General features: G+C 36.7%; 3 protein-coding genes across 6 annotated transcripts in view; 2 read left to right on the top strand and 1 right to left on the bottom strand.

The window, feature by feature from the left end:
* The window catches only part of KLB (klotho beta), a 36,879-nt gene extending 31,580 nt beyond the window's left edge, over nt 1-5,299 (top strand). The window contains exon 5 of the mRNA XM_006066138.4: nt 274-5,299. Within this exon, the coding sequence (XP_006066200.4) occupies nt 274-662 (389 nt within the window). The 3' untranslated portion in view covers nt 663-5,299. The remainder of the gene's footprint in view (nt 1-273) is intronic.
* On the bottom strand, nt 4,772-9,641 carry RPL9 (ribosomal protein L9). The gene is made up of 8 exons (XM_006080940.4): nt 9,533-9,641; nt 9,059-9,105; nt 8,854-8,969; nt 8,155-8,250; nt 6,240-6,372; nt 5,408-5,488; nt 5,080-5,194; nt 4,772-4,855 (listed from the first exon to the last, which is right to left on the bottom strand). Exons 2-7 carry the CDS (start codon nt 9,102-9,104, stop codon nt 5,088-5,090), a joined length of 579 nt encoding a protein of 192 aa, XP_006081002.2. The 5' UTR covers nt 9,105; nt 9,533-9,641; the 3' UTR covers nt 4,772-4,855; nt 5,080-5,087.
* LIAS (lipoic acid synthetase) lies at nt 9,094-21,613 on the top strand. Of its 4 annotated transcripts, none has more exons than XM_025290150.3 (11): nt 9,528-9,755; nt 10,945-11,117; nt 12,034-12,127; nt 12,792-12,872; nt 14,588-14,744; nt 14,828-14,885; nt 16,182-16,310; nt 17,976-18,085; nt 18,771-18,841; nt 19,465-19,576; nt 21,280-21,613. In XM_025290150.3, exons 1-11 carry the CDS (start codon nt 9,543-9,545, stop codon nt 21,330-21,332), a joined length of 1,251 nt encoding a protein of 416 aa, XP_025145935.1. In that variant the 5' UTR covers nt 9,528-9,542; the 3' UTR covers nt 21,333-21,613. The 4 variants fall into 4 exon arrangements, 3 of the variants coding, with proteins under 3 accessions (XP_025145935.1, XP_025145934.1, XP_006066201.1); XM_025290149.2 differs by having other exon boundaries at nt 17,976-18,121; XM_006066139.3 differs by having other exon boundaries at nt 9,653-9,819; nt 17,976-18,121.
* Nucleotides 21,614-22,071: the final 458 nt, after the last annotated feature.

Genomic DNA, 22,071 nt, shown 5'->3' with positions numbered 1-22,071 from the left:
TGGACCTTTATGGCTCCAGTTCTTAAATCTGAGTTTCCTGCAGGTGTTTTTGTATTATGATAGATATGTTTTACTTCAATCTTTTAAAAATTACATTATTATACCTATATTCATCTTCTCAAGAAAGATCACTGATTAAAGAATGTCAAAAAACCTTTAATGAAAATCATGTTTTATGAGCATGCATTTTAGATTGTTTTCAATGAAAACTAAATTCTTAAGGATATCTAATAGTTCACGTGATTAATAATGTTTATTTTTGGTATTTTTCAGGCTACCTGATTGATAAAATCAAAATCAAAGGCTATTATGTATTCAAACTGACTGAAGAAAAATCTAGACCCAGATTTGGATTCTTCACACCCGATTTCAAAGCTAAATCCTCAATCCAGTTTTACAACAAACTGATCAGCGACAATGGCTTCCTTTCTGAGAACAGTAGTCCTAGATGCAGTCAGGCTCAGAGAAACACGGAATGTATTGTCTGCTTACTTCTTGTGCAGAAGAAACCGTTGATATTCTTTGGATGTTGTTTCTTCTCCACCCTGGTTCTACTGTTATCAATTACCATTTTTCATAAGCGAAAAAGAAGAAAAATTTGGAAAGCAAAGAACTCACAGCACATACCGTTAAAGAAAGGCCACAATAGAGTTCTTAGCTAAGCTGATCTTATTTCTGTCTGCAGAATGGAAAAGTTTAAAAATTCACTCCAGTTCCATATACTGGTAACTTACAGAAGATACACCTATATTGTAGAAAAAAAGAACTTGAGAATTTAGTGATAGCCAAGGTAATGACAATCTTGGTCTCCATTGTGTGGTTCAAATTTTCCCTTAAAAGGTGTTGACATCAGTGAATTCAGTTCTTGGATCTAAGGTAAAGGTTTCCCTAGACAGTAAGCCTGTGATTATCTGATATGTTGTTTCATGGCGTTTGATGAGCCGTTTCCTATCATTATTCTCTAGTTTTCCTCTATTCATACCAGTAGCTATTTATGGTAAAAGAAATTGTTTTGAAAGTACAACTTTGTTGAGACTCTACAGTGGAGATTGTCAGTGATAAAATTCTGTCACTTTTTAGGTGCTTTCCCCTTTGATCAGGGTGGTTCTCAAATGGAAAAAAATAGGGTTAAGAAGTAGTGTTTGTCTATAGCCAGTTATATATAGACTCTTAAGCACATCAATCCCTCAGCTTTTCTCAATAGAAATTAAAATTGAGCATTTATAAAACATCTCATTTTATGAGATCTTTTATCAGATATTTTTTAAAAAAATAACATTTAATTTCCAGTAACTCATGTAAACATCAGAGGACAAAGATTAAAGAGAACTAAACCCAACTGCCTGTGAAGACAGAGAAGTCATTCAACCTCACAGTACAGCAACTTCTTCAAATGGGTTTTATTCCTCAACTGAATCTTAGGAGGTGACAGATGTGGCAAACATTCTAAGATATAAAGATTTTTTTATATTATCGTTATCAAATTACCATTTATCCCATGAGACTTGTTCTCTTCCCCTGAAGTCCTTCACTGATCTAACACAAGCACATATGGACCTCTCAAGGTGTAGAAGGCACCTCCCAACTGTGGACACAATTCAGAATATTGGTGGCCTGAGTAAACTATTCTTACATTGCAACCTTTGAAGCTAGGATTAAGTGAATCCTTAAAACTGAATTTGCAGTTTGACTTTTTTGAATTCTGTTCTTAACATTCATTCACTGTATTCTAAATGTTGGGGGGAAGAAAACCCAAATCTAAACCCATTTATATCCATTCTTTCCTTAGGTGAGTCAATATTTAACTACTGTCTACTCCTCTGGAAGTCTGACTTCCAGAGTCAAAGGAAAGCTTATTTCCTGCATAACTGAGATACTAATTGATAACAGCATTAAGTTTCAAAGATACAGATAACACAATTAGTCAATTCAAACAAATGCAAAAGTGGTTAAGACATCAATATTCTGGCTGGCCAATTCAAATAGTAAAATTTCAGATGTTTTTCTTATCTCTTTGTTCCAACTGCATCCTTCCTCCAACCTTAGCAGCTTTTATTTTCCAAGAAGTTTTTATATTTCTCTAAGAACCACTGGAGAAGGGAACGGCTACCCACTCCAGTATTCTGGCCTGAAGACGTATAGTCCAAAGGGTCACAAAGATTGGACACGACTGAGCAACTTTCCTCTGATTATCAGGCTTGAGGCTATACGTGATTACAGTAACTAGTTTTTTAATCCTAGAGTATCAGTTGAGCAACTCATCAACATCCAAGGTTTTGAAAAATAAATCCATATTCAGTCATAAGAACAGACTTGGAATTAAGATTTTTGCTTTCCTGTTTTGATTATATTATCTTATATTGTTTGTAAGTCTTTACATTTAGAGCTTAATGTATCTTTTAAACTTGTCATCTTGCCACAAAGTGAAAACTGTTAGTCACTCTTTGCAACTCTATGGTCCATCCATGGGGTTCTCCAGGCAATACTGGAGTGGGTTGCCCTTCCCTTCTCTCTAGGGGATCTCACGGAGTCTCCTTCATTGCAGGCAGATTCTTTACCATGTGAGCCACCAGGGAAGAAAAGGTATCAATAGTAAAGTCCCTAATTCAATGCTGTCCTCCCTTTTTTGCCACCTGGGAATTTTACTAGTCTTTAAGCCATCATTATACATGAGTCCCTAGGTACATACTTTAATCTGGCTCATGCTCAGTTATACCTTTCAGGTTTTTCTTAAATTCATTTTAAAATCATACATGGGGATTCTCCTGGTGGACCAGTAGCTAAGATTCCATGCTCCCAATGCAGGGGGTCTGGGTTCAATCCCTGGTCAGGGAACTAGAACCCACATACCACATCTAAAGAGCCTTTGCCACAAGTAGACCCTGCATTACCAAATACATTTTTTTTTAATTAAAAAATAAAACCATAAAGAGTCAGTTAGGAACTGTTGGCAGCTTTTGACAGGATCTTTTAATTTACCTTTCGAAACTTGAAGAACATCTTAAAATGTAGTTTACTTTGTATATTGTTGCAGTCTCCACATTCAGTTCAACAACCCTTTCACCAAGTCTGATATATATGGAAATATTGCAATTATGGTTTTAAAGAGCCTCTGGAAATTGAGGTCAGTAAATTATGACTAGATGTTTTAATTCTCAATGTAATTTATTCCAAATAAACTGGCTTATGCTGATTATTTATATTCAACTTAAGAGCTGTGGAATGTGAATGTTTGGTGTTTTAACTGGGTTTTGCCAACACCCCCTCCCTCCATCCTCCCAAACTGTGCCAATTGAGCAATTTACTCCCAAGTATGTTTTCTCATTAGAAAATGTAGACTGCTACACCTCAAAACTGAGGATGCACTTACATGCTCATCCATGGTAAACAGAAAACACGGAAAGCTTCTCTGGGGAGAACTACACTTTCCTTTACCACATCTAAGTTATTAAATTGAAGTAACTCCTCAGCTACAACCAGACTGCCAATAGTTAGCCTTTAAAGTCTCCACACTTCACTTCTGGTGTTACACACTCCAATTGCTGCTACCACTGCCTATATACTGACACTCTTCAATACTAACACCTTTATCCCTCTGCAACATTGCCACTTGGAGGTTTCAACCCTCAAATTCAATTTTAAAATTCTGTCGATACCTTAAAAACATATTTCGAGGCCCATTACTATTACTCAATCTCCACAACCTCAATCTCCCTGGCAATGTGGGAACCAATCACTCAGCAAACAGCTATATGACAGACACTGTTCTAAGAACTTGGAATACCCCAGGGTAGACAAGGTCACACCCCCCTCCATGAAGGTTAGACTCTTAGCAGGAAAAAAGCATATAATCAATACCCAACAAAGTAAACTATTAATCTTACATTATAAACATTATGGACAAAAACTGGAGCAGAGTGTGCTAGGATGGACATGAGGAATGAGCACAACAGGCTTCACTGAAAAGTCACTCAAAGGAAAAGACAACTTAATCATCCAACACCTACCCCAAACCTCATCTCAAAACAATTCAAAGCAAAATCTGTATTTACAATTTCACCCATGTCTTAAAAATTTAACTGTTATCAAACCAATGATTAACTCAATATAAAATTAATTTCATTTATTTAAACCAAGATCTTAGTAAGCGCACAGATTTTATTGATGGACTAGACACAGTATGTAAGACAAAGTTAAATGTTTTGCCTGAGAAATTACACGGTTAAGAGTTTCTAACAAATGAGATAGGGGAGGACTGCAGGTTTAGGGGCAACCCTACTGTACTGTATAGTAGTATATCTGAAGTATGACACATGGAACGTTTAAGTTTTTTTTAAAGCCATCAAAGACTAGGATGTAGATGTGGCTGAAATTTGAGTATAACTGAGAGAACCTTAGACTACAGCAACCATGTTTATCATAAATACAAATTAACTCCATCTTTTAATTCTTACTAAGACAGTATCACTTCTCAGCTGCTTTTTCAGTTACTGTGACTCAGGCATTTGCCTCACAAATATTCAAATCTGTGCCACTGCAAAATTAGATCTCCGAAAGTTCTTCCCACGATAACCATATTCCTCTTGCCTGAAATGTCCTTGGTATTCCTTGAAGCCCCCTATGCCATTAAGTCTTGCTAACAACATCTTTCTAACAACAACAAAATCAATCAACCACTCCTATTCCTTCTGTTATTGTTTTTAACACACTAGAATTTACTTAACTGCTTACTGGCCAAATAGTTTGAAATGATAATCAGTAGGAAAAAATCTCAAATCAAGTTTTTATTGTCTCTTTAAAACATCACAACTGAGTCCATAGAACCATCTGCTATCTTGTTTCTGCAGCAGGATCACTGTAAAAAAGAAAAGAAATAGTCTGTAATTCTCCATCAATATTCTTGCCCAGAAAAGTTTTATTCTCAATCATGTAAAACATGCTTTCTGCCTCTGCTACAACTACCATTTAAGTTTCTTAATTAATTAGACCCAACTAAAGCAATTGCAAAGAGTCGGAGACGACTGAGCGACTGAACTGAACTGAAAGCAATCAAATTATACAGATATTACAAAAACCCACCTGAGATCTTATTCATCAGCCTGCTGAACTGTTCCTTTTTCAGAAACATAGATACCATCCAAAAATTTTCTGATATCCTTGTTTTTAACTGTGGTGGCTTGCTGAATCAAAGCAGCTATAAGGGTGAAAAAGATAAGGCAATTATCAGCCAAACCCATCACAAGTATTTCATCACCTGCTGTACTTTATAGCTTTTAATTAAGATCCCAAAAATTAAAAACAAAAAAACAACAACCCTCACCAAATGAACAAATACTAGGTATTCAACTCCAGGATTTAGATAAATAAGATTTTACAGGCATTAATTATGCACAGTAAACATACAAACCTGAATTTGACACAAGTTCAATGTCATTTCCTTCAAGAATCAACTCATCTTTCTGGGCTTGAGATACTGAACAGGCAACCCCTAAAATATAAGAGAGCATGTGCATAGTGTCAACATAAAATAAGAGTTGTAGAATATTTAAAATATTTAAATTAAGGAGCAATTTACTTGATTTAAAATTCCACACACCAAATCAAACTGTTTTGTAATTGAATCTGAATTATCTGGGCAAATTTTGTATTTCTGGGACTTCCTGGTGGTACAGTAGCTAACACTCTGGGCTGTCAATGCAAGGGGACTGGATTCAATCCCTGGTCAGGGAACTAGTTCCCACATGCTACAAGTTAAAGAGTTTGAATGTTGTGACTAAGAATTCCATAGCTAAATAAGCAAAAACTAAGACTCAACCAAATAAATAAGCTTTGTTTCCAATTTTATTTCTTATTTCTATTGTATACATTTGGTATTCGTCAAAGCTCATTTTTTGGGACTTCCCTGCTGATCCAGTGGTTAAAGCCTCCATGATGCCAATGCAAGGGGCAAGGATTTGATACGTAGTGGGGAACTAAGATCTCACAAACCTTGCGCAAGACCTCCCACTCCCCCCCAAGTTCAATAGGAAAAAAAAAAGCAGAATCAAAGAGCACTAAGTTTTAAAATTTTCTAATGCTTAAATGTTAGAAGCATCAATTATGTATCAGAGAAGAACTATTTTAAGTGCACTTCTACTTTAACCATACTGGGTAATTCTGAAATAATCTGACCTTAGCTATAATTAACCTAAAATATATTTAAGCCTTCACAAGCAGAAAAAAAAATTTATGAATCATACCTGGCCTCATTCGAACCCTGCGTATATATTTTTCACCCAAAAAATTTCGAATTTCCACAAGAGAACCATTCTCCTGAATAACAACGTTGATGGGGAAGTGGGCATACACCGACCTCATCTTATAACGGAAACCCTAGATTTAAATAAAGAGACTATTAGTAATGCTGAGAAATTTGAACAGGATACCCAGTTTTTCTCTGAAAACCAAGTAGGAACTGCCCCTTTGAAAGGAATATTTACATTTTGTCAGGGTTGTCTCCCTCTTTGTACCTAGAAAAGGATGACAAAATCTCTACAGAGACTTTAGAGGAAAACTTCCTCCTCCATGACAAAGGAAACTGAAAACTGTTCTCACATACTCATGTCAAGGTTTTATGAAATCACCCACACCAAGCCTTATAACAACTGTACACTGAAACATCTGTTTCTGTTGTCTCTTTGCTGGACCGAAGCGCCCACCTTAATGAAAAGTGTTTTACTACCGCCTATGCCTTTCCAACACAAGCTGGAATCAAGATTGCCGGGAGAAATATCAATAACCTCAAATATGCAGATGACACCACCCTTTTGGCAGAAAGGGAAGAGGAACTAAAAAGCTTCTTGATGAAAGTGAAAGTGTAGAGTGAAAAAGTTGGCTTAAAGCCCAACATTCAGAAAACAAAGATCATGGCATCCAGTCCCATCACTTCATGGGAAATAGATGGGGAAACAGTGTAAACAGTGGCAGACTTTATTTTTCTGGGCTCCAAAATCACTGCAGATGGTGACTGCAGCCGTGAAATTAAAAGACGCTTACTCCTTGGAAGGAAAGTTATGACCAAACCTAGACAGCATATTCAAAAGCAGAGACATTACTTTGCCAACAAAGGTCCATCTAGTCAAGGCTATGGTTTTTCCTGTGGTCATGTATGGATGTGAGAGTTGGACTGTGAAGAAAGCTGAGTGCTGAAGAATTGATGCTTCTGAACTGTGGTGTTGGAGAAGACTCTTTAGAGTCCCTTGGACTACAAGGAGATCCAACCAGTCCATTCTGAAGATCAGCCCTGGGATTTCTTTGGAAGGAATGATGCTAAAGCTGAAACTCCAGTACTTTGGCCACCTCATGTGAAGAGTTGACTCATTGGAAAAGACTCTGATGCTGGGAGGGACTGGGGGCAAGAGGAGAAGGGGATGACAGAGGATGAGATGGCTGGATGGCATCGCTGACTTGATGGACACTGAGTCTCAGTGAACTCTGGGAGCTGGTGATGGACAGGGAGGCCTGGCATGCTGCGATTCATGGGATCGCAAAGAGTCGGATACGACTGAGCGAGTGACCTGATGCCTTTCCAGGTGGCTCAGTGGTAGAGAAACCACCTATAAAGAACCCCAAAGCCCTTCATCTTGGGCATCGAGGCTAACATACTGAATTACTAAGGTACACCAGATAGCAAGAATTAAGGATACAATGGCACCCACACTCAAGGAACCTACCCTGATATGTTTTTAAGGAAATGGACATGGAGTTCAGAAATTAGATCCACCTTTTTCTATCCCCACGAGAGTAGAAGTGACAGGCATCGAACAGGAAACCAAAGTCTACCCCATGTGTTAATTTTCTATAAACACGCACCTTGAAAATGAGACTTAATTTGTGTAGGAAAAAAGAAAAACCATTAGCAGACTATCATAGACTACCTGGTCTGTACACACACACATACACACGCGTGCGTGTGCCCAACACTTAATCCCAAGACCCATGAAGGCCTATTGGACACATCTGCCAACATTACCTCTTCCCAAGTACTAGAGCTCAAGTACACCACTAAATTACATGCATAATCTATTCTCTGCAGCAAACATTTATGTTGCATACACAAAGTACAGCTGAGAAACCCCCCCTTCCAAGACAAAGTAGTCTGAGGAATCTGCTTACCAGTGTAACACCCTTGATCATGTTCTGTACGTGACTACAGATTGTGCGAACAGTGGCCAGTTCCTTTCTGTTTCCCCACCATTTGTCAACACGGAGCTGTAACAGAACAAAAAAACTTTAGAAAACTCTTTCCAGAAATAAGCAGGCTTAGAAAAAACTCCATTTATTCACAACGATCACTGTAAATTCTAGTACTTGCCCTAATTAAAAAGTACGACTTGCCAAAAGAAAAAAAACACCACTTCAAATTATTTTTATCACTAGGCATTACAGGTACACTATTTCACAAAGGAACGACAACCCAGAAACAAAAGAAGTATGGTACAAGCTGCATTAAACGTCAATCCTGGAAAATTATCAGGTTTAAGACCCACTGCTGCCTCCCTAAGATTTTTACAAAACAATCAGGAAAAAAATAAACTTAACTTGTTAACAGTATTATTAAGATCTGCTATGAATCATTACTACTCCGCTGCACCCTGGTCTGGAAGGAGTTTTTCTAATCCACTTTGTTCAGAATTTGATCTTCCAATTTTGTTAAAGCAACAACACTGAAACTAGCTATAATTCTGGACTGAGTCAATTTGAAGCTAAAACACAGAATCTCAATGTAGTAATTTGAAAAGCAACCCATCTTGTTCCTCTCAAATCACAACCTTCCAAACAAGCAACTGTGCCCAAAACGAACAAAAAACTCACCCTCTTCTTTTTCTTTCCAAGGAGACTGAGTTCTACATTGATGTGATTGAAGTCCCTCCGCAGGGTGCCTCTGGGGCCCTTCACAATAACTGTCCGTCCCTTCAAGTTAATGTCGACTAGGAGAGAATGTACTCGTGAGGCCTCGGAACAAGGTATAGAGCATGTAGTAAAGACGTAAGAAAAACGCAAACACCAAGTCTCGTACCATTTTCTGGGATGTCGACAGTCTGGTTGCTGAGAATGGTCTTCATTCTGAAACACAAACACTTGGGGTAAGAAGGCCGCTAACGACCAAACTCCACCGCACGGAGCTCCTCTCCTACCGGAGAGCGCCGGCAAAAATACGGGAGGACCCGAACCGACAGCGGTCCCCGCTGCGCCCTGGTACGGAAGGAGCAGCTCGCAGGCGCACTTTATAAGCCCAACCGGGGAACTCCCCGCTCAGCGCATCCCTGGGTGTCCTGTCAAGCTGGCGCCATCCCGGCAAGGCTGAGGAGCTGGGGTAGGCCTGAAAGCCCAATACAGGGCTCGAATTCCAGCGCAACCAAATTCATATGGCGTTCGCTGTGTGGGGAGACAACCACGATAGAGTTCCTGGGGGCCACAAGCGCGCCGCGGGCCTTCCCAGAGCCGATGGCTTCAGATTCCCAAAGCCCACCGCTTACAGAAACCACCTCACCTCGCAGTAGATGCGGCAAAGAGAGAGCGTCTTTCGTCATCACGCTCTTATAGTCCGTATGGGGCCTGCGTGTAGGGTCATCAGTGCGCGACGCCGCCAGACTAAAGCAGCCAATCGCGGAGCTGTGCGAGTTCCTCCGGGTCAGGGTGGTTCAGCTTGTCATAAATCTGGCGACGGTCTGTCCTTTTCTCTTTTCCCGGGAATTACTGATTATTCGTCCTTGGTAGGAAAAAAACAGCAAGATGTCTCTACGCTGCGGGGGCGCGGTCCGCACTGTGGGCCCCCGGGTGAGCGGCTGGGGAAGCAGGGTGCGGGCGTAGGGTAGAGGGCTCCCATCCTTTTAGAGCGTCCAATAATGCCAGCATTTATTGAATGTTTACTTCTAGCCAGGTTTTGTTCTAAACATTTTTCGTGTGGTATCGTCTAATTCTTCAGACACCCCCACGAAATTAAGTCTCTGGTAGTGATTTGTTTGTAGTTATCTCTGGCTGACGCTGAGAGGTGTCTTTTTTTTTTTTTTCCTTGCATATCAGTCATTTCTACTAGACACCGGTTTGGGCAATTAGAACCCAAATCTGTGCTGTAAGCTTGAGCGGAAGACCTGGGCGAGAACAGTAGTAATTGTGCAGCATCTTAATAGGCACACTTTTTTTTTTTTTTACTCTTTGAGTTTTATGGTATTTTGGCTGTCTTGTCCATGTGTGTGTTCAGATCCAGAAGCTGACGGCTTCTTTTGGTCAACAAATATATATTGAGTGACTTCTTTGATCAAACACAGAATGTAACGTAGAAAATTGGAATAGTAAGTTTGGTTTCCCTACTTCAAGTTCTCTGAAATCAGCTGGGTTAAACCTTAAACCTCTAAGTTTTAACACATGTGTTTATCCAAAGCCCAAAGCAGAGATAATTTACTTCAGATTTTATTTAAACGTCCTTGACTCGTCAGGAATAGAAAATTCAAATCTGTAGCATCTTCTCCTGTTATTGCAGTTTAAACTTGAAAGACAGACTTTTAGTCCTGATACGGATAAAGTGTGGCATGTTTTGTTAGCCAGTTCCAGAAGTTTCCAAATCTATTTTAAATCTAGACAGAAATAGTTAATTCCTATTCTTCTTTAGCTTTGTTTTGTTCCCTTTGGGTCCTCCTTAACCTTAGATTCTAAGCTTCAACACAGAGCTTGTAAATAGTTTAACATTTTAATTTCCGAATCAGATCTCTTGCCACTCTTCCTTTTAGCTATGTAAATAGGTTAAAACTAAGTTATTACTAACTCTTCTAAATAAATTTTTGCCTGGGAAATCCCATGGACAGAGGAGTCTGGTGGCTGTAGTCCATGGGGTTGCAAAAGAGTCAGACATGACTTAGTGACAACAGCAAACTAAATAAATGTCATAATGAACCCTTTGTTTAGGTATTTGGAAGATATTTATGCAGCCCTGTCAGAGAAGTAAGTTTCCTGCCAGATGAAAAAAAGGAATTTTTACAGAGTGGACCAGACCTTCAAGAATTTATATCTGGTAATCTGGCCGACAAGAGTACCTGGGATGAATATAAAGGAAATTTAAAACGCCAGAAAGGAGAAAGGTAATTGAAAATTTGGGGTAATTTTAACATCCCATTTCTTCATAGTGCATCATTTTCAGATATAACCAAAGCCTGAAATACATTTTTAATCAGCTTATTAAATTTAGCTAAAAATCATTAGAAAGAACTGATAACTAACATAAAATAGGCAAATAGGTGAAATTTTCTTTTCTCTCTGTCCTTTGACGGCCTTGCTAGGACTTATGCATCCTACACCACCATCTCCCTTTGTCCATCCAGCAACAAGTGTCTTCAGAGAGCAAAGATTATCACCTTGATATTAGTCTGTTACACTTCGATAAGGTTTTCATTGTTACTGGGTGCTGATGATCTAACTTGTTGTTTCTCCTAGCAAGGATAGCATGCCTTAGTTTAAAAGAATGGTAAGAGAATTTAGTGCAGAGCACCAATTGTTTTGGGAGATACTTTACCCAGCAACTTCTAGACTACAAGTGGGTGGAAGTCAAGGGAAACCTGAGGATATGTAGTCTTTACTCCAAATTTTAGATTTTTTTCCATTTAACACCTATCAAAATCGAAGAGCAGAAAGTTCACTTGTGGGGTCTCTTCTTAATCTGAACAACTACAGAACTTTTTGTCAGTATTATTCATTAGGGAATGAGATGTTTCAAAAGCTCTTTTTTTTTAAAAAAAAGATGGTATTCCTCTGTGCCTTTGCAAAACAAAGACATGAGCAAAGTGCCCTGATAGACACAGTTATGAGTGTTTTCTAAAGTGATTTGAGCAAATCTAAGTTTGATTCTGTTATCTCCTATGGCAGAAATTAAAAGAATCATTCCAGGATTACAGGGGGAAAATTCCCAATTGGCCATCATAATAGAGCAAAGTAACTTCAAAACTGTGTGCTTATTTAAGAACATATTTGTTAACATATAGTTATTTTGGCTTTCTGCAGGTTAAGACTACCTCCATGGCTAAAAACAGAGATTCCTATGGGGAAAAATTATAATAAACTGAAAAACACTTTGCGGAATTTAAATCTTCACACAGTAAGTTTTCTTACTTACTGTTAAGGGTTAAGTATCCCTCATTACCAGAAGACATAATTTTTCTATGCATATATAACTTGAAAATTAATAAAATACATATTGAAAATAGCAAGGAAAGTAAATAAAGGCATTTTCACATTACTCTCAGTAATGGAAATAGATTTAAAAGTTATTTTCTGTGCAAAAGAAGCAAAAAGTAATTGTATTTCTTAGCCACTTATTTAATAGTACAAACCAAAAAATTTTTTTCTGCCATTTAGGGAATGAGAATTTTTGTTTGTTTTGTATTACAAATTAAGTACATGCTTGTTGGAAAGGATATATTAAATATGAAACATACTATATGAAATCTCAAATGTTTGTTATACCACTTTAACTATTCAACATATACCCTTGCAGACTTTTTTATTTGTACATATGAAACATATGCATTCATAGTTTTTAATTTAAAAATAGAATCCTAAAAAAAAAAAAAGAAAAGAAAAAAAAGAAATAAAAATAGAATCCTAATATCTGCGTGGTTTGGCAGTTTAACGGCATTTCCAAATAGTGAATTTCTTAACGTACTATATAAAGAATGGATAGTATAAAATGTCTGATGACTTATTTGCTCAATTGGTAAATATTTTCAACCTGATTGTATTCAGTTCCCTCTTGCTCATAGGTGTGTGAGGAGGCTCGATGTCCCAATATTGGAGAGTGTTGGGGAGGTGGAGAATATGCTACCGCCACAGCCACAATCATGGTAAAGCCACCCTCAAATTCCAGAGTTTTAGTTTAGAAACCGAAAGGAAATGTTTTATGTCTTTTTCCTACAAATGTTCATTTTGAGGCTCAAAAAATATGATATTTTTTGCTACATATGAGTTTGTGGTGGGGGGGAAACTTGACGGAATAATCTAGCTTGTTACCATCTCACCTTTCTCTGAATAAGTCTGTTATTGATTCTTCCATCTACCTGATAGAATATAATAATTAATTATGTGCTACCTTGAACTACCTCTTCTATTAATTTATATTTCCCTCTCATGGGCCTTTCAGTTAGCCCATGATCATCTGATCTTGAATGTGCTAAACTGGACTCCAGGAAGTAGGTTGAGCTCAGGTCTCCTCTGCAGAGCTTTATTCTTGGACCAGCTGCTTGCCAAGGATATTCTTATCACAGAGGATGGAAGGACCACAAGAAGGCAAGCCAAGCATCCATGCACATTTGAGGCTTGTGCTTGGTCATGCCTGCTGTCATTCTATTGGCCAAAATAAGTTACATGGCCAAGCCAGACATCAATGGGAGTAGAGACCTAAGTTCCTCCCTCAGAAGGTGGGCCCTGCAAGTTACATGGCAATGGGTAAAATGTACGGTCTTAATATGATGGAGTAAGAAATGGAATTAACAATGCAGTCTACCATATTTATTCATACAAAAAGATTGAAATATTGGGTTAAATCTAAATTATGTCTAGCTTTAAGTTATACTTGTCTGGGGAATGTCTTATAAATGAGTTATACCAGCAAGAGACTATTTACATGAGAAACTGGAGATTCGTGTGAGATAGAGCTCCTTCTAGAATAATACAGAGCCAGCCCAAGAGCTTTTCTAAGTTATGCAACATCACTTCTTGAAGGAAGGAGTTATTCTGAATACTCCCTGATGAAAATTTCTGGTTTTATCCCTTGCCTGCTCTCCATGATCACTATTGGTGCATAGTGACTCCTGGGAGGTTTCATTGTTTCAGTAACATTCTGTGAGATGATGGGCCTAATTACCATTGCAGTGAGTTCTTTCTGAGTGAGTTAAGCATAAAGGGAAAGAATTGCTTTCTGTCTCAAATCAAAACCCCTACCACAGGGCTTTGAGACTCCAGTGGCTCCAAAACATCTGCAGTGGCTGTGCTTGGTGAGGGGTAGAGCATGGTAGTGACCCATGGTAGCAGAAGCAGTGTCCTGGAGAAACAGCAGGGAATCCCGTTACTAACTTTTTATGTGTTTTTCTCTTTCATCTGTTTAACAAGAGGGAGCTATGCCTTCTGTTTAACTTCCACAGAGATCTGCATATTGATAGGTTAATTGAATATTTTGTTTCTTTTAACATCATTTTTATTAAAATTAAATAGATATAAAAGAATTTTTACAACCTATGTGTAAGTTATGAAGACTACCAAAATGCAGATACCCTGATACCTCCAGTTTGAGAACAGAACATTAGTTTTTCATCCCTTCTTGATCCCATCCCCTTTTTTTTTCCCTTAACACTACTCCTTATTCTAAGTTTATTGTTTCCTTTTCTTTCTTGTTTCACCATATATGTTTGTATTCCTTAACTATATTGTTTAGCTTTGAATGTTTAAAATTTCATATAAACAGGGTCAAAATTTGTTCATTCCTTGCAGTTTTATTCCCTTACGATTATATTCTTCAAAGTCATTTGTTTATTTGATTTAAACTGTAACATCTCTATTCTAGTTGATGGGTGACACATGTACAAGAGGTTGTAGATTTTGTTCTGTTAAGACTGCAAGAAATCCACCTCCACTGGATGCCAATGAGCCCTACAATACTGCAAAGGCAATTGCAGAGTGGGGTCTGGATTATGTTGTCCTGACGTCTGTGGATCGAGATGGTTAGTGCGACATCATTACCTCTTCTTAAATTGACTTATTAAGCTGTGACGTCATCTTAAGCAGTGGATTCTCTTGATTCCAGATATGCCTGATGGAGGAGCTGAGCACTTTGCAAAGACTGTATCTTACTTAAAGGAAAGGTACTTGTTTTTGCATTTGCTTGTGTAATTTAGGGACTTTTGTTGACCCATACTAAATTCCGTTTATTTAAGGTTTTTTTAAGGTTAACTTAAAGCAGTGGTTACTAACCTTTTGCAGGGGGTTGTAAACCCATTTTATAATCTGCTGGAAATTAAAGTCTTCCCAGGACTGAACTGAATAAATCATCATCTAGGAGAAGTTAGGATGAGATAAACGCCCACATTGTTAAAATATGTAATCATAATATAAATTTTATTGATGTTGACATACCCTGGGGATTTTACCCATAACTCACATTTTATTAATATGTAAATTTTATTTTAAAAGCCTTTAAAAAGGAGTTTATGCTTATTTCCTACAGCTCAGAACTAGTCTGGCACCTAGCACACTCAGTAAATGTTTTTGCCCTGATTCCCCCAATATTTTCTATTTGTTTTTTTTAATAGTTCATTTCAAAAAAGTTTGGCTGTTCCACCCATAAAATTGATTTCACAAACTACCAGTGGGTCCCTCCTTGCAATGAAACAGTGAGTTACAGGATGTGTTCTTTCAGCATCTCTTGAATCCATGAGAGGGTGTGATGTGGTGCTTTCTACATCTGTTCTCTCATAAAACAACTCCAAAAAAAAAAAGTTGCAGTTTGGTTTGTGAAAAAGTTTATTAGTTTCTCAGTCATTTCTACTGCTTGTCAAAGGGAACAGCTCTATTACCTAGTTCATACTTTAATGCTTGAATGCCTAGTATAAATAGAAAGATTAATGTTTGGCTTGTATTTCATTTAAGCAAAGCTCATGACTCAGCAACTCAGAAGATAGGTTTTAAAGCCCAGAGCACTTGTGAAATATTTTACCTAGAGGAAGGGAGGAGGGCATTATTCATGAATTTTAAAAGAAATCAAAATTAAGGCAATCACTTTATATTCACATAAGAGGTATCCTAATTTACTTTCTTAAAAATATAATTTATTTTATATTTAATACTTTATATTTTAATTTCTTCAAACAACTTTTAATAAAGTTTAAAAGTTTATGTAATCCCAAAATGTATTCTGATCATTGTTTGCAAGCAGATGTGTTTTAACCACAGTGTACATGTTATCTGATGTTCTGGGTTGTCACCGTTTTCATTTAGCAGTTCATATATAAGCACTTGTCTGCTTGTGCTGTTCTTGGCAAGATTCTGAAGCTTACTGTGTTGAAACTGATACTGAATGCATACTGATGATTTCTATTTTGAGCAAGTTTTGTCAATTCTTTTCCTCAGTGTGATTGATACCTATCTCTTTTTCACTATAGGAATCCAAAAATTCTTGTGGAATGTCTCACCCCTGATTTCCGAGGAGATCTTAAAGCGATAGAAAAAGTTGCCCTGTCAGGATTAGATGTATATGCACATAATGTAGAAACAGTTCCAGAATTACAGAGGTGATTTCACGTATTGAGTAATGTTGGGAAGTTTGGAGGGTCAAATCTGCTATACTTTTTTTCAGGGGAGAATGTTGTAATTCTATAAAGTGAACTCTCTTTTTAAAACAAAAAGGTGTTTTTTAAAAAAATATATATGTCTAGTACAGAAAAATTAGAAAATATAGACAACAAAAAGTATAAACATCATCCGTATTTCCACCTGGTAATATCAATTACTTACATCTCAGTGTCTATATACTTACATATTTATACATGTGTGTATATGTTTTGGTATACGCATACAAACATAACTAGCATCTTTTTTGCTTTCCTTTTTTTGGTAAAGTATTGCAAGTGCTGATGAGCTGGGATTTTTTCCCCAAAGAACAATTTTCAAAAAGAAAAATATTATAAAAGAGCAATTGATTGTAGTTCTAAAAAAGGACATATAACAATGCATTTGACAATAATATATGCAGTAAATGATGCTGAAGAAAAAAATGGTATCATTCAGATGTATTTTAAATCTCTTTTAAAAAAAGTAGGTACTGTGCTGTCTTACTCTTCGTAGTAATTTTAGTAGTTAGGAATAATTACACATTGTTGTTCTGTATCAATAACTATTCATATTTCAGAAAAATAAAAAATTTCAGGCAAGATTATACATTCATTTTCATTAGTTTAGTAAAGCATTTGGTAGTGATTTTATTAGGTTCTACACATTATTCTGTATCATAGAAAGAAGTATGGTAAACAATAACCAGCATTTCTGCTAAATCATAACTGTATTAGGGAGCATAATTTAAATTCAGTGGAGAAATACTTTCAAAAAGTATATTCCTTATTATCAGTATTGTGGTTACTTTTAAATTCATAAATTTGTTCCCTCTCCTCCTGTGTGAACTGGTCTCTGATTAAACATAGCAACCATAACAACAGATCAGTTACACAGAAGAAAGGTACATTAGAGTTCAAATGAATGCAATTTAACGTCAGCAACTGTGTCCTTTGGGCCTTTATCCATTTAAAACTTGGTGGTTTGTCCCCTGTTGAAGTCAAGCACACAGCCTGTTCCAGCCTTGTCATATCTTATGATCCCACCACCAGTGGGTGCCAGTTTCTCTGTTTTCATTTAAAAAACATTATCCTTTCCAGTGAAAATTCCAGAATCATGCATTTTTTTTTTAACCTAAGAGATGTCAATGCTGTATCCTTACCAGCAGAGGGCAGCTTAGTCTTTAGAAAAGAAATGAACATAAAAGTTTCAATCCTCTGAAATGGTTCAGGTTAAACAGTTTTTTCTTTGTTCAGTATCGAAATTTTCTTCCATGTTTTCCCCCTTCTCTCAGTTACCCTTATAATCACTCATTCTCTGGCTTCAGAATCCTGGTTTCTCAATGAGTAATTCATAAACTGAATTACTTCATTCATTACTTCTGTTCTCATTTTCTCTGCCCCAGGCTTGAAAGGCCTGAAAAGTCAACAGAACTGGGGGCCTAGTGAAGGCTGATTTTCTTTCTCAAAGTAACAGTTAGACATTTGTGCACAAATGCTACCATTGAACCATATGATGCAGCGTGATGTCCAGAATGTACCTTCCTGGTCTTTCAGGTTGCTTGCATAATTATGTACTTACTTGAGCTTGTGGTTATTCTTGCTGACAACAGCTCTGCTGTTTTCAAGGAAAGTTCGTGATCCCCGGGCCAATTTTGACCAGTCTCTACGTGTACTAAAACATGCCAAGGAGGTTCGACCTGATGTTATTTCTAAAACATCTATTATGTTGGGTTTAGGTGAGAATGATGAGCAAATATATGCCACGATGAAAGGTAAAGAAATTTAAAAATGAAAACTCTGTTCCATTTAACTTGAGTGATAGCAGGAATCCCACTTTGGAAAACCTGGTATGCTTTCTCCATAGTCTCAGTGAAAGTGCTAGTGAGAACAAAAATTCAGGATATGGTTGTAAACAGCAGCATAGAAAGGAAAGGAAGAATGTGTTCTTAAAACTTTATGGAATGATGTACAGGATGCTTAGAATATGGAATTTGCATCCCATTTTATTCCTTACCCTTTCATCAACTAAAAACATGATTTTTGTTTGCTTTTCTTGTCCAGTCAAGACAATTTTTGAGTGCCAGCCAGGTACCAGGAGCTCTGTCAACCACTGACGACTCAAAGATGACTAAGATGAATCCAGGCCTTTGAGAAAGTGCTTACTTATAGCATTGTTACATAACATGGTGTGCTTTTGACTTTTAGTCTATTAAATCTGCTTACTTTATAATTCTTGAGCTTCTTAAATTTTAAAATATAAAAGCTTTTCTTTTACCTGAAGGTCCTTGGCCAACTTGCAGTTATCTATTGGTTCAAAGAGTAATAAATTCAAATGATAATTAAAAGCTACTTTTTACAGCAATGCATACAGATAGCACTTTAAAAAATCTGCTCATATAATGTGTGCTTTTTTTCCTATAGCACTTCGTGAGGCAGATGTGGACTGTTTGACTTTAGGACAATATATGCAGCCAACAAAGCGCCACCTTAAGGTACAACTACCATAAGTTGCCAAATGTTTCTTGGTAGTTTGAATTATATCTTTATTTTCTATAGGTAAAATTCAGAAGCTGCTGGCTTTTTAGTGTAATGTTCCATGTATATTTCTGAGTTCCAGTTCCATTTTATTATCTGCATAAAGCGGCTATGCTGGCACTTATTTGCTGCCCTCAATATTGTCTTACTAAAATGACCTATAGGAAAAAAACTTTTAAGTTGGGAAGTACATTCATATCACTCCTGCCAATCTTGTGATTTGTTTTAGAATTACATGAGAGCCAGAGGTGAAGAAAGATAGAAAAGCCAGTCTCCCTATTTCTATATCAGACATTTATTCATTCATTCAGAAAACTTTTCTTGAGTAGTAACCATGTGCCAGACACAGTGCTGAGCAGAAGATACAAGATAAGTAACACAATCTTATCCTTAGGAATCTTACAGGCATGACTGATCCTTTCTCTTTTGGAATAGCTAGTGTAATACAAAATTGATGTTTCCCCTTCGCTGTGATTCACTACCATTATGTTCTGACCAAGTAGCCAACAAGTAGATTTTCATATAGAACTAAAATGATTTCAGAAAATTCTAGAATCTAGAATTAATTCTTTAAATCTAGGTTGAAGAATACATTACTCCTGAAAAGTTCAAATACTGGGAAAAAGTAGGAAATGAACTTGGATTTCATTATACTGCAAGTGGCCCCCTGGTCCGTTCTTCATACAAAGCAGGTAAGTTAAATGGGAGGGCATGCTTCTGTTTAGTCCATAATTTTAATGTAATTTTACTAGCTACAATACGATTTTTTACCTTTGTAATTTCAGCTCTTATTTTGATAAATAGCTTGAGCTGACTTATGAAAATAAAAGCCTTTTTAAGAGAGAAAGTCATGTGGTAATGGCCATTACAAGAATAAACAAATAGTTATTTTTTGGATATATCCAAACTGTGTTATACTATTAAAGATCTTTTTAATGACTGTTATATGTTGAAGTCTAATCCTAGTATGTTTAAATTAGGCATAAATTCTGATTGTAAAAATTAATGTTTAGGTGTAATATTCAGTGTGTTCTGTAAAGAAATTGAAGACTTTTTTAATGAACTAGCAACAGCTTATCTTGATTATAAAACCCAAGAATTTGAGCTGATTGACAGACTGTGGGAACTTTGGAAATCAATAATTATAAATGATTTATTCTTCAAGCAGTGCTGCTGGGAAGCTAAAAATATATATAAAGAATAGGACCAACAGCAACTTCCAGGGTGGTTAAAGTAGAATAATATCATTTGAAAGGAGTTTTTGTTGGTTTTTTGTTTTGTTTTTTGCTAAGGCAAATTTCTCACTTTTACAAGTAAGTGAATTATAAACTTTTAAACTTCTTTAAAATTACCAGTAGAAGAACAAAGCCTTAGATTCAGATGGATTAGGATATTATCAGATGATAATATGGTTAGGTTCTTATCAGATTGAGGTAAAGCATGGGACAGCAGGGATTATTCTCTCCGTTACTTGGCTAGGTTACGAGCCTTGGGATTCTTGGTGATTATGTACACATCACAGTCATTGCATTCTACTCAGAAGACCCCCTGGAGAAGGGAATGGCAGCCCACTCCAGTGTTCTTGCCTAGGAAATCCCATGGACAGAGGAGTCTGCTGGGCTACAGTCCATGGGGTCACAAAAGAATCAGACACAACTAAGTGACTAAACAACAACATTAAGATGACAGAGAAGTTCATCAGACTCCTCATAATGTTGGGCCTGGAGTACTGAGCTCTGGTGTTAAGCACTGAGCCGTGGTGTAACAGCCAGAGACTAAGTGGAACCTTAAGACCTGAAAAGTGAAAGTGCCCTCCTCTAACTAGCTAATTTAGTGCACAGGCACATCGTAGAGTGTGGAGAGAATGCAAGCCCATTATAAGTGAAGAGCTCTTGCTGCCCTAGAGGGGAATAAGTTAAAGAGATTCCATCAAATGAATTTGCTCAACTGCAACAAGGTCTCCATTTTATAAATATCGAATCTAGGCTAATAATGTAGCCGAATTGCTCTCTGAAATAACTGTGCCAACCAACAGCAATACTTTATCAGTGATGAGGAATAGATACTGCAGATAAAGTAGAATAAATGCACATAAAGTAGAATAAGTGCACCTTAGATACGATAGGGTCACCCTTTATAATATGTTGAGTTACTCAAAATAAAAATGGTAGAAATTGTAGTGATAGAAAAAGTCTTTTAAGAATAATGATCATTATGGTTGAGGAAAGAGCCAAAGATGTGGGGGATCTGTGGGGTTAGAAAATTGACATTGAGAATTGAGAAGGAAACACCAATAAATACAGAAGTCTTCTTTAAAGGGAAACAGAAGTATAATTATTCTGAAATCTATACCTAAAATTGATACTAATATATTTTTTTTATTTTTCCTAAATAGGTGAATTTTTCCTGAAAAATCTAGTGGCTAAAAGAAAAACAAAAGCCCTGTAACATTTAACAAGACATTCAAGATCATGATAATTTTGGAAGTTTCACTCCAGTTGTTAACAGAAGTGATGGTATAATGCCTAAAATTCAGTGCATATATCCTAATTTTTTTTGTTTTAAGAAAAATGTCAATTAAGATATGCATATTTAACTATAATAATGCATTTGTCTTTTAGCATATCTTGTTTGTCCCAGTAAACAATTGCTTGTTATGTTATAACCATAAAATGTCTTTGTAAGAGTTTATCATTAATTTAAATAATACATTAAAAACTTAGAAAATCTTTGAGCCTCTATATATCATTGTCACCTTTCATTTCTGGAAAATGACACTGATGAAACAGTATAGACTTGAGATTATGTCTGTTTAGCAAAAACATCACTGGAATAATTTAGAAAGGCTTAAGAATTTCAGTGTAGACCCTTCATATAGATAACAACTGTTTTAGACCTACAACGTAATTCTACATTGATTACTTGTTTAGGACTTCTATGAAACCAAGACCATGATGTTGTCCAAGATGGGGAAATACAACCTAAGAATAAAATATTAACTTTTATAATATTTGCTACATCACATACACTGTCCACTTATTCCTTTTATTCAACTTACATCACTCTGGTGAGGTGATTGTGTTCTATCATAGTAATGACCTGAGTGAGGAATTTCTTTCCTAAGTAGTAGAACTCAAATTCATCCTTTGACTCTGAATCCTGTTTTTCTACCACATCTCACAAGGGA

The sequence above is a fragment of the Bubalus bubalis genome, chromosome 7 (genome assembly GCF_019923935.1).
Source record: "Bubalus bubalis isolate 160015118507 breed Murrah chromosome 7, NDDB_SH_1, whole genome shotgun sequence".
Lineage (NCBI taxonomy): Eukaryota > Metazoa > Chordata > Mammalia > Artiodactyla > Bovidae > Bubalus > Bubalus bubalis.
This window is presented reverse-complemented; position numbering and strand designations above follow the sequence as displayed.